Here is an 11617-nt window from a genome sequence, read left to right as displayed (position 1 = left end):
GTGAAAATTTGCGTATGCAATAATTTCGCCAAAATCATTCTGAACCTATCGAAAAAAATATATTTCACTGTGCTTGTTTAGTATTAAATTATTGTAAGCAAATCTAAAATATATTTTGTTGGATTAGGCTAAAATAAATTGTTCTTGTTATAATAAGGTTAGGTAAGTTTTCTAAGTTACTTTTGCTGCAAAATTATAAATTTTTACATTAACATTAATGAAAAAATATATCTTTAAACGTATAAGAGAAAATTTCAGAAAGGACTTAATTTTAAATGAGTTCTTGCTAATTGACCAGTTTTACATATTCGGCACGACATATATATATACATATATGTCAGGTGCAGATGATACGGATAGCAGAGCGTCACACTTATTCCGTTGTTCTATTTGTTTGAATTGTTGATGGATTACGGGGTGGGTATTTAACACGTAGGATAAGTTATGCCCAGGATTTGTTAAGTTGAAAGTACCTGGTTCCGTTTAGTAGTGTCTATGTGCCGATGTGCACTGATTCCTCTTTTTTTTTATTCCCCTCTCTTTAATAATGTGTTTATGTTTGTCCTCGTGAATGACGCATACATTGTTTGTAATGTGTGCCTTACAAACGTACAGGGCTGTACTTTATAAATGATAAAAAAAGTACACACAGATACACGGCTTGATGTGTTGTTTATCATACATTGCACATGCAATGATGAATACACCGCCACTGCTGCTAATTGGTTGCGTGTGCCTATGTCTAATTATGTCATGAATGGTTTTTGACTTAAAGACTGCTGTATTAATACCGTGAAAAAGACACTCCTAACATTAGGAGACCTTTACGTACACAGCCAATTAGCTGTAGTACTGGTGTATATATCATTTCCTGTGAAGATTATGTCAGTCACTCCCAGAATGAATAATAGTGGGTAGGAGGGAAAGGGCAAGAGAAGAAGGGAAAGAGACGGGGCTAAGCCACGGGACATGGTAGCGACAGATTCCAAGGTTTGGTCTTCGCTGTTGTTTGTAAGGTCTGTGTGGTTCAAGCTGTGGTCAGGCGTGGGAGCCAGTGGATCGGTAGGCGAGGCGGCGCCCAAATAACATACTCAGGTTACGCTAACTGATCAACCTGTGGCAACACACAATATGTGCGTGATTCATAGTGTCGGTACGCCAGTCTTATTGTTACAGAAGACAGATCCTGAAGACTCTGACTGGAATCAGCGATCATCGGCATCACTACCACTACCAGACGGAACCAAGATGTTTCCAACCTAGTGAAACCCTTGGCACATGTCTCTTTAAAAAGGGAAATATAGAGTCCATAATCCAACATTTCAACTCTAAATAATGTTGGAGTATGCTGAGTACAGTGCTCCGCTACCCACACATCAACTCTTGATATGCCATTATTTTTTCCTTACCTCACTCTCCGTGTGTGTGTGTGTGTATGTGTGTGCGTGTGTTACACACCTTTTTGGCCTGTACTTCCCTGAAATAGGTAATTCTTATGGAGAGGTTAATCAAACCCCTTAAACAGGTTAACATTTACATACAGTCAGGTAAGTTACTCTGCTCTCTCGTCAAGTCACTTCGCACAGGAATGCCATCATCTTTTAACACAGACGAGTCTCTCCCTGGAACCACATAATCATCTCTATAGTTTGGCATATCTTTAAAATTCTTTGTTTATCTTTCTTCTGGTACAAGCCCCTCACTTTCATCTGTAATTTCCTTCCGCTTTCTGGGTGATACTGCACCCCAAAAAATTTCCTTGATTAAATTCGCACACCGAACGTCTTACATATATTACTCCAAGTGTTTTTCTTTTTACCTTTGTAGAAAATTAGTTAAAGTTGAGATTCACAAAGTTTTGATAAGTACCCGTGGCTTCAGCAGTTCTTTGAAGACGTACTGGCTTCAACAATTCTCTGAATATATAGTGGCTGCACGAGTACTCTGAAGACGCAGTGCCTTAAGCAGTTCTCTGGCTACGTATTGACTTTAGGAGTGAAGACTCAGTGGCTTCAGGAGTCCTCTGACGACGTATTGACTCAGTGGCTTCAGGAGTCCTCTAACACGACGTATTGGCTTCAGGAGTGAAGACTCAGTGGCTTCACGAGTCTCCTCTGACGATGTATTGGCTTCAGGAGTGAAGACTCAGTGGCTTCACGAGTCTCCTCTGACGTTGTATTGGCTTCAGGGGGTAAACATTCAGTGACTTGGCAGTCCTCTGAAGACGAAGAATATTATATCCACTAGACGCCCGAGACTTGGTCACACTATACACTACTTTCGTGTCGGAACGTTTCCACTCCGTAGTCCTGATGGGCGTGAAGATGGGCGTGTGGGTCTAGGAGGGGCGAGGAGGAGGAAGTGGGTGTTTCCTCTGATGCCCCGAAGTGGGCAGGTGGGGGTGTGGGCGTGGGGTACCCGCCCACGCTGCCCGTAACAGGTGGGTAGTGAGAGGAGACCATCAGGTGGTCTTGATGGGGTGGTGGCGGCGGTCCCAGGACCTGTGGGACACACGGTCTTCCTGTCAGTGTCCATTAATATTAGTAATAGATATTAGTGGTGTTAGTGGTGACTAGCAGTGCATAGGGTGAATAGTGGTGTTAAATGTGGTTATAGGTGTTAATGGTCATTAATGGCATTATGTGATTAGTGGTGTTAAGGATAATTAGTGGTGTTATGTTATATTAATGGTCATCAGTGGTGTTATATATATGCTATATATATGATTTAGAGAGTCGCGAATTTTCACTCTTCTCACGAGGCGGGCTAAAACAACACGGGTTCGATCCCCCGGCTAGCCGCAGTTTGTTATTGATTATATATATACAATCCGAGATCGTCATGCAAACTTGTAAAAAATATACAAATAATAAACTAGTGAGGAATCATCAAAATCTTGAGTTTAATGATCTCAGTACCACAGCTCATCAATATTTATAGAATTATCTCAAAGTTTTCAGAGAAACAAATTATGTCTGGTGGAACGCCCACACCAGCGTGATAATGATGCATTTTATCCAATAATATGTAAATTAGGCTCACAAAAAGATATAGTTTGAGGCGAGTAATCGCCACAGCAAACTGGGTTAAATTTGGTGGGCTGGTTTCCAGAAATCACTAAAACAAAATGTCCAACCATAATTATTTACCCACATACACACGAACACACACACACACACACACACACACACACACACACACACACACACACACACACACACACACACACACACACACACACACACACACACACACACACACACACACACACACACACACACACACACACACACACACACACACACACACACACACACACACACCCCTGACTAGCCCCCTCGTAAACAGACTCAGGAGAATTCCAACAGCAATGTACATAAAACAAATGGAAAGAGATGGTCTCCCCCCCAAAAAAGTCAAAATGTAGCACTAAAAGGTAATAAAACTGGAACTACCTGGAATATAAAACAAGATGAAAGCTTAAACTATCAGAAGTAAAAGACTTTACGAAGACTTTTCCAGCTGAGCTTAAAACAGATTCCACTTACTGAGGATCATGGAAAACGCTAAATCCGCAGGTGTCATTGAGCACTGCTGTATACTTAAAGGATTCCACGTGAAGAATGACGAGAGGAAAGTCAGAATGCAAAGGGACGTGACCCCTGTATAGTAGGATAAAGAAAGCAACTTTGAAAAAGAAAGCAACTTTGAAAAAGAAAGCAACTTTGAAAAAGAAAGTAACATTGAAAAAGAAAGCAACTTTGAAAAAGAAAGCAACTTTGAAAAAGAAAGCAACTTTGAAAAAGAAAGCAACTTTGAAAAAGAAAGTAACATTGAAAAAGAAAGCAACTTTGAAAAAGAAAGAAAAAGAAAGCAACTTTGAAAAAGAAAGCAACATTGAAAAAGAAAGCAACTTTGAAAAAGAAAGCAACTTTGAAAAAGAAAGCAACTTTGAAAAAGAAAGCAACTTTGAAAAAGAAAGCAACTTTGAAAAAGAAAGCAACTTTGAAAAAGAAAGCAACTTTGAAAAAGAAAGTAACATTGAAAAAGAAAGCAACTTTGAAAAAGAAAGTAACATTGAAAAAGAAAGCAACTTTGAAAAAGAAAGCAACTTTGAAAAAGAAAGCAACTTTGAAAAAGAAAGCAACTTTGAAAAAGAAAGCAACTTCGAAAAGGAAAGAATTCCAAACTTTGGAAAAACATATTGGAAACACAGGCCATTGAAGTTTTAAAAAAAATAATATAAATATGTTTTTGGCAATAGATGGATCCTCTTTGCTCTGAAGTCAAGAGACGGGCCCAGGAACTAGAGCTCATCTCCCGCAAAGACTCAAGATAATTAGTTCGCATTGCGCTCCTTTCTAAGGGAACAATAATAAAATTACACAATAAATTCACGCAGGTGCTGCATATCTCCTACGGATTTAGCGCTTTTCCAGGAATCCAGTAGTACTAAAATTACGAAATAAGCAATAATATAAATTATTAAGAACATAACAACCAAAATACTATAATTAAAAAAAAATCTGCATTAAATGACCCTTCTTTTGCAGATTTTAATTACAGATGTAATTAGTAAGGAGAGACCTCGCAGGAGTGGTGAGTGAAGGAGGCCAGGGAAGAGGCCGGTGGTGGTGGCTGGTGGTGCTGGTGGTGGTGGCGGTGGTGGTGGTGGTGATGCTGCAGCTGGTGCTGGTAGTAGGCGTCCCACTCCTGTTGCTGGTGGCAGGTGGTGGCTGCCCCGCCACCCACAGATGGCACCACCACCACAGCCGGTGAAGTTGCGCCCAGGGTGGAACTCAGGGAGGTCAGCGGGTGACACGAGGGCACGCCACTCACCACCTGACAGCTGGGCACGCGTAGTTCTTCCAGCTGGTAGTCGCATTCTGTTCAGTATATACTGACTTGATAAGTAAATTTTCAAACAAGATTATTGCATATAATATTGTGATCTTCACCCTGTCTGTCACCTAGTATCATGCATTTTTCCTGCAGTCTATCACCCTCTTCCGTTCTTCACGCAGTCTATCACTCACCCTCTTGCGTTCTTCACGCAGTCTATCACTCACCCTCCTGCGTTCTTCACGCAGTCTATCACTCACCCTCCTGCGTTCTTCACGCAGTCTATCACTCACCCTCTTGCGTTCTTTACGTAGTCTATCACTCACCCTCTTGCGTTCTTCACGCAGTCTATCACTCACCCTTTTGCGATCTTCACGCGATCTATCACCAACTATCTTGCGTCCTTGACGTAGTCTATCATCTATCACCTTGCGTTTCTATTTTTCTCAGATGCAAAGAGGGGCACAAAATAATACATCCCTTCCTACTGGCTGAGCAAATAATACCGTATAAGAAAGAGTATTGCACCTAAATCTGGACTTCTGGGGTACTAATTTACACCAGTATAAGCTCCTTCTCCTGCTGCTTCTTCCCTATACTTCTGATATTCCATGGGATGCTGAAAGTCTTTTTCTTGTTACTAGTGACATTTCTTCTAGTTTGTAGATCAGTTTTTCCATACCATGGGCGGGGATTGAACCCCCGTGGTATGGTTTGTTTGCAATCGTGTCATTACGATTTCGTGAGTCAGATCAGTCTTTGGTAAGCACCGTGTCAACGGTCTTCATACACAGTCTCTCACATAACTACATTAAATTCGTGAAGCAGGGTTTGTCATCAGTGTTGATGTACTTACCTATTTGTGGTTGCAGGGGTCGAATCATAGCTCCTGGCTCTGCTTCACTGATCGCTACTAGGTCCTCTCTCTCCCCCTGCTCCATGAGCTTTATTATACCTCGTCTTAAAACTATGTATGGTTTCTGCCTCCACTACATCACTTTCCAGACTATTCCACTTCCTGACAACTCTATGACCGAAGAAATGTTTCCTAACAACTCTGACTCATCTGAGTCCTCATCTTCCAATTGTGATCCCTTGTTTCTGTGTCCCATCTTTGGAACATCCTGTCTCTGTCCACCTTGTCAATTCCCCGCAGTATTTTGTATGTCGTTATCATGTCTCCCCTAACTCTCCTGTCCTCCAGTGTCGTCAGGCCGATTTCCCTTAACCTTTCTTCGTAGGGTATTCCCCTTAGCTCTGGAACTAGCCTTGTTGCAAACCTTTGCACTTTCTCTAATTTCTTGACGTGCTTGATCAGGTGTGGGTTCGAAACTGGTGCTGCATACTCCAGTATGGGCCTGACGTACACGGTGTACAGAATCTTGAACGATTCCTTAATGAGGTATCGGAATGTTATTCTCTGGTTTGCCAGGCGTCCATATGCTGCAGCAGTTATCTGGTTGAGCGCCTCAGGAGATGTGCTCGGTATTATACTCACCCCAAGATCCTTTTCCTTGAGTGAGGTTTGCAGTCTTTGGCCACCTGACCTGTACTCTGTCTGCGGTCTTCTTTACCCTTCCCCGATCTTCACGACATTGCATTTGGCGGGGTTAAATTCAAGGAGCCAGTTGCTGGACCATGCTTGCAGCCTGTCTAGGTCTCTTTGTAGTCCTGTCTAATCCTCATCCGATTTAATTCTCCTCATTAACTTCACATCGTCTGCAAACAGGGACACTTCTGAGTCTATCCCTTTCGTCATGTCATTCACATATACCAAAAATAACACTGATCCTAGGACTGACCCCTGTGGGACCCCGCTAGTCACAGGCGCCCACTCTGACACCTCGTCACGTACGACTCGTTGTTGCCTCTCTGTCAGGTATTCCCTGATCCATAGAGTGTGTATGCATGCTTACGTTAATATTCTCTTATTTAATAGCCAGGTTTACCTGTATGAGAACTAATTTAGTAACAAAAATGACACTATACAATATTTGCTTTCGTACAGGTGAACCCAAGTAAATAAAAGGAAACGGAGAGTAAGAGAAGTTCTCGAGATATCGGCCAGTAGTTGAGGCTCTCTTTAGATTGTTTAATTTTCATTGTGGGTTTGTTTGTAGTACTGACCAAAGTTGATTACATTTTTGTACATGGATTATTTACCTTCTTTAAGCGGGATAAGGTCTGGGTTTCGGTCCTCCGATGCGGGTGACGGTCTGCTGAAGGTACTGATGGTCTCTTTGGGAGACGTGTCAGAGACGAGTGAACCGTGGGCGTAGGTTGGCGCATCTGGCGGTGCTCTTCTTCTGGGACAGTGCTTTATAGCCAGTCCCAGGATCACCACCAGGGTGATGACGATAGCTACCGCAGCTCCAGCAACCACAGCTATCAGCGGAGATACTCCCAACACTTCCTCTGCTGGTTCGCTGAAGCCTGAGGAAGAACGAGCAGATGTGTTTGTCAAAGTTTATATGAATCTGCGTTTGCAAAGAACATAAACACGGAATGACTTGCCTTTAAGGAAATAATGAAGTGTTTTAGTGTATAGGTTAATGTGAAATATATTCCTATGAGTACCTAATTCTAATATATTTTATTGTACGTCTGTTACGTCTTCAACAGATTACCTTGTTTTTCAAGGTAATTAATCTTTAAATAAGGTTGCCTTGTAGGACACCTGATCAAGAGTTCTAGCTATCCTCCCTTATCTCTAATCAAACCTGTCATTGCCCAGGATCTGTATGACTCAAATTGGCCTAGCTTTAAAGGACGTTTCGATCCATCCTGGGCCATTATTCCAGCCACGGTTTTGTGACTTGCAGTTTTCATGCACAATGGGAATAGCTTCTTACCCATTCTCTTTTCGGCCGTCTTGACGGTGAAGGCCTGAAGCTTGATGGGTGATGAGGCTCCCATGGGACTGTGGACGGCCACGTGGAGAGTGTAAGCTGTACCTGGGTCCAGACCTGAAGCTACGAAGTGTGGCGTTGTGTTGGTCACTTTGGTCACCAGGTGAAGGTCCTCAGAGTTCCTCACCTGCAGGGTTAAGTTCATATATACATTATATATAATTATGCAATAATTGAGAACAAACGATAGAAGATGCTAGACAACCACAGTGGAAGTTGAAGGGAAGCCCTGGGCCTTTCGTGTTGCAATCAACACATCTTCAGTAGCTTGCAATATTGCAGAAATGAATCGGAAGCTCCTGAAAATGCGTTAATTGCAACATGAAAGGCCTAGAGCTTTCATTCAACTCCTCTAGTGGTTGTTTAGCACATTATAAATAAATAATGCGTTGGAATGAAGCAAGAATCTATCCACATACTGGATCTGGAGTCATTATTAGAGATAGGGAGAGTTGAATGCATACATTTCTTCTATATTTCTGGACATTTGTGAATCAGTTGGTAAATATGTACACACACACACACACACACACACACACACACACTAGTGAATATTAGGAGAACACACACACACACACTAGTGAATATTAGGAGAACACACACACACACACTAGTGAATATTAGGAGAACACACACACACACACACACACATGGTAAAGACCATTATGCAGGTAAGGTAAACGAGTCATTCCGCTGAGGACAGTATAGAAAGTAACAATTTCTCACCTCCATACTGAACGTTCGCGGAAGAACAGTAGGAACACCCTTGCAGGAGACGAACACAGAATGAGTCGTTTGGTTCCTGATGACACAACCCTCTAGAAGATCAGGAGGCTCTGAGTATGAAACAGGTCACTCGGTCAGCAGGTACACAGGTCACGAGGATCGTCCTATTAAACTCAAAGAACTCCTTCTTCCTTTGTATAGAAAGGGGTTTAGGGATCATATTTTAAGAAAAAGAGGATAAATAAGTAACCGATATGATGTGTCTAAAAGATTGTTTCAGGATGTACTAGAGCCACAGATATATCGCTGTACACTGAGAGTAAAAGGTAGATGGGATACTACTACTAAAAGAGGGGCTTAAGCAGCTATTTAGATCAATAGAATAATAATATGGGGTATAATAGATATACAGGAAATAATAATAATAGTATAAGGGAGAAAAATAGCATATAGACCAACCAGGGTAATAGTAATTAGGTTTATCAATCAGTTAAAACTACAAATCAAGTAAGTTTACCTAAACTTCACGACTCGAGTCAAGTGAAGTTCCTTGATGCTTCTTGAGGGTTCGTGATCCAGTGAATTGAAACTCCTTCTTCCTGGGATCGAACCTGATTGTCTATTGTTTCCTAGGCGCTGTACCACTACTACGGGCTTAGCGATTTTCAATAAATAATAATAATAATAATATAATAATAATAATAATAATAATAAAAATTAAATTATTAATAAAATAATAATGACAATAATAATAATGATAACAACAACAAAAATAATAGTTATAATATAATAATAATAATAATAATAATAATAATAATAATAAAAATTAAATTATTAATAAAATAATAATGACAATAATAATAATGATAACAACAACAAAAATAATAGTTATAATATAATAATAATAATAATAATAATAATAATAATAATAATAATAATAATAATAATAATAATAATAATAATAATAATAATAATAATAATATAAATAAAATAATAAAATTAATAATAATAATAATAATAATAATAATAATAATAATAATAATAATAAAAGTAATAAAATAATAACAATGACACAATAATAATAATAATGATAATAACAACAATAATAATAGTAGTTATAAAATAATAATAATAATCATAATAATAAAAATAAAAATAAAAATAATAATAATAATAATAATAATAATAATAATAATAATAATAATAATAATAATAATAATAATAATAATAATAATAATAATAATATTAAAAATATTAGCAGTCAACTAAATAATATCACAGCCAGGGTCACTGTTAACAGGTTTAAAGCAAACCAGGCCACAAAACTTTCAACGTTACTAGTCAAGAGAGTGACAGCCGAGTAAGTCACGGTTTGACGCGAGAATCGAAGAAACTCGACTGCTAAGAAGCCCCAGAACGGGTGGTGTTTGTACACAAGGCAAGCGAGTTTTCGGACTTACTTGCCAAAGGTTTGAGTCTCACCTGTGATTTGACAACGACATAATTTATTAGGTAACATGAGAGGAGGACCAACTTGTGTGGGAAAAAAATATTTGACGAAAACTGCGTTTTTACCCAAGTTGGGGCAACGTTTCGCTCTTTGTAGATCGAGATGTTTTTCCAAATAAAAGCATGTTCTGTTATTTAAGCTCTTTAAAAAAAAAAAGAAAACTAATGGGTCAAAGGTCAAGGCCAAGAATCGGGGGAAGTTTTAATAACGTTGAATCAGGAAAAAAGTTGCTTAATTAGTAAAACCTAAGAATTTCAAGGAGAGGTTTATGTGTAAGAGGAGACACAAGGTTTATGTGTAAGAGGAGACACAAGGTTTATGTGTAAAGGGAGACACAAGGTTTATGTGTAAGAGGAGACACAAGGTTTATGTGTAAGAGGAGACACAAGGTTTATGTGTAAGAGGAGACACAAGGTTTATGTCTAAGAGGAGACACAAGATTTATGTGTAAGAGGAGACACAAGGTTTATGTGTAAGAGGAGACACAAGGTTTATGTGTAAGAGGAGACACAAGGTTTATGTGTAAGAGGAGACACAAGGTTTATGTGTAAGAGGAGACACAAGGTTTATGTGTAAGAGGAGACACAAGGTTTATGTCTAAGAGGAGACACAAGGTTTATGTGTAAGAGGAGACACAAGGTTTATGTGTAAGAGGAGACACAAGGTTTATGTGTAAGAGGAGACACAAGGTTTATGTGTAAGAGGAGACACAAGGTTTATGTCTAAGAGGAGACACAAGGTTTATGTGTAAGAGGAGACACAAGGTTTATGTGTAAGAGGAGACACAAGGTTTATGTCTAAGAGGAGACACAAGGTTTATGTGTAAGAGGAGACACAAGGTTTATGTGTAAGAGGAGACACAAGGTTTATGTGTAAGAGGAGACACAAGGTTTATGTGTAAGAGGAGACACAAGGTTTATGTCTAAGAGGAGACACAAGGTTTATGTGTAAGAGGAGACACAAGGTTTATGTGTAAGAGGAGACACAAGGTTTATGTCTAAGAGGAGACACAAGGTTTATGTCTAAGAGGAGACACAAGGTTTATGTCTAAGAGGAGACACAAGGTTTATGTGTAAGAGGAGACACAAGGTTTATGTCTAAGAGGAGACACAAGGTTTATGTGTAAGAGGAGACACAAGGTTTATGTGTAAGAGGAGACACAAGGTTTATGTCTAAGAGGAGACACAAGGTTTATGTGTAAGAGGGGACACAAGGTTTATGTGTAAGAGGAGACACAAGGTTTATGTGTAAGAGGAGACACAAGGTTTATGTGTAAGAGGAGACACAAGGTTTATGTCTAAGAGGAGACACAAGGTTTATGTGTAAGAGGAGACACAAGGTTTATGTGTAAGAGGAGACACAAGGTTTATGTGTAAGAGGAGACACAAGGTTTATGTGTAAGAGGAGACACAAGGTTTATGTGTAAGAGGAGATACAAGGTTTATGTGTAAGAGGAGACACAAGGTTTATGTGTAAGAGGAGACACAAGGTTTATGTGTAAGAGGAGACACAAGGTTTATGTGTAAGAGGAGACACAAGTTTTATGTCTAAGAGGAGACACAAGGTTTATGTGTAAGAGGAGACACAAGGTTTATGTGTAAGAGGAGACACAAGGTTTATGTGTAAGAGG

At 39.6% G+C, this 11617-nt stretch overlaps 1 protein-coding gene across 3 annotated transcripts in view; it reads right to left on the bottom strand.

The window, feature by feature from the left end:
• Window positions 1–351: 351 nt before the first annotated feature.
• Window positions 352–11617, bottom strand: part of LOC128696897 (protein turtle-like) — a 128272-nt gene continuing 117006 nt past the window's right edge. For all 3 annotated transcript variants that reach the window (XM_070096120.1, XM_070096122.1, XM_070096121.1), the window contains 5 exons: window positions 8478–8587; window positions 7695–7878; window positions 7006–7275; window positions 4588–4886; window positions 352–2501 (listed from right to left, as the gene is read on the bottom strand). In XM_070096120.1, the coding sequence (XP_069952221.1) occupies window positions 2268–2501; window positions 4588–4886; window positions 7006–7275; window positions 7695–7878; window positions 8478–8587 (1097 nt within the window). In that variant the 3' untranslated portion in view covers window positions 352–2267. The remainder of the gene's footprint in view (window positions 2502–4587; window positions 4887–7005; window positions 7276–7694; window positions 7879–8477; window positions 8588–11617) is intronic.

This window comes from Cherax quadricarinatus, chromosome 52 (assembly GCF_038502225.1).
Source record: "Cherax quadricarinatus isolate ZL_2023a chromosome 52, ASM3850222v1, whole genome shotgun sequence".
Classification (NCBI taxonomy): domain Eukaryota; kingdom Metazoa; phylum Arthropoda; class Malacostraca; order Decapoda; family Parastacidae; genus Cherax; species Cherax quadricarinatus.
This window is presented reverse-complemented; position numbering and strand designations above follow the sequence as displayed.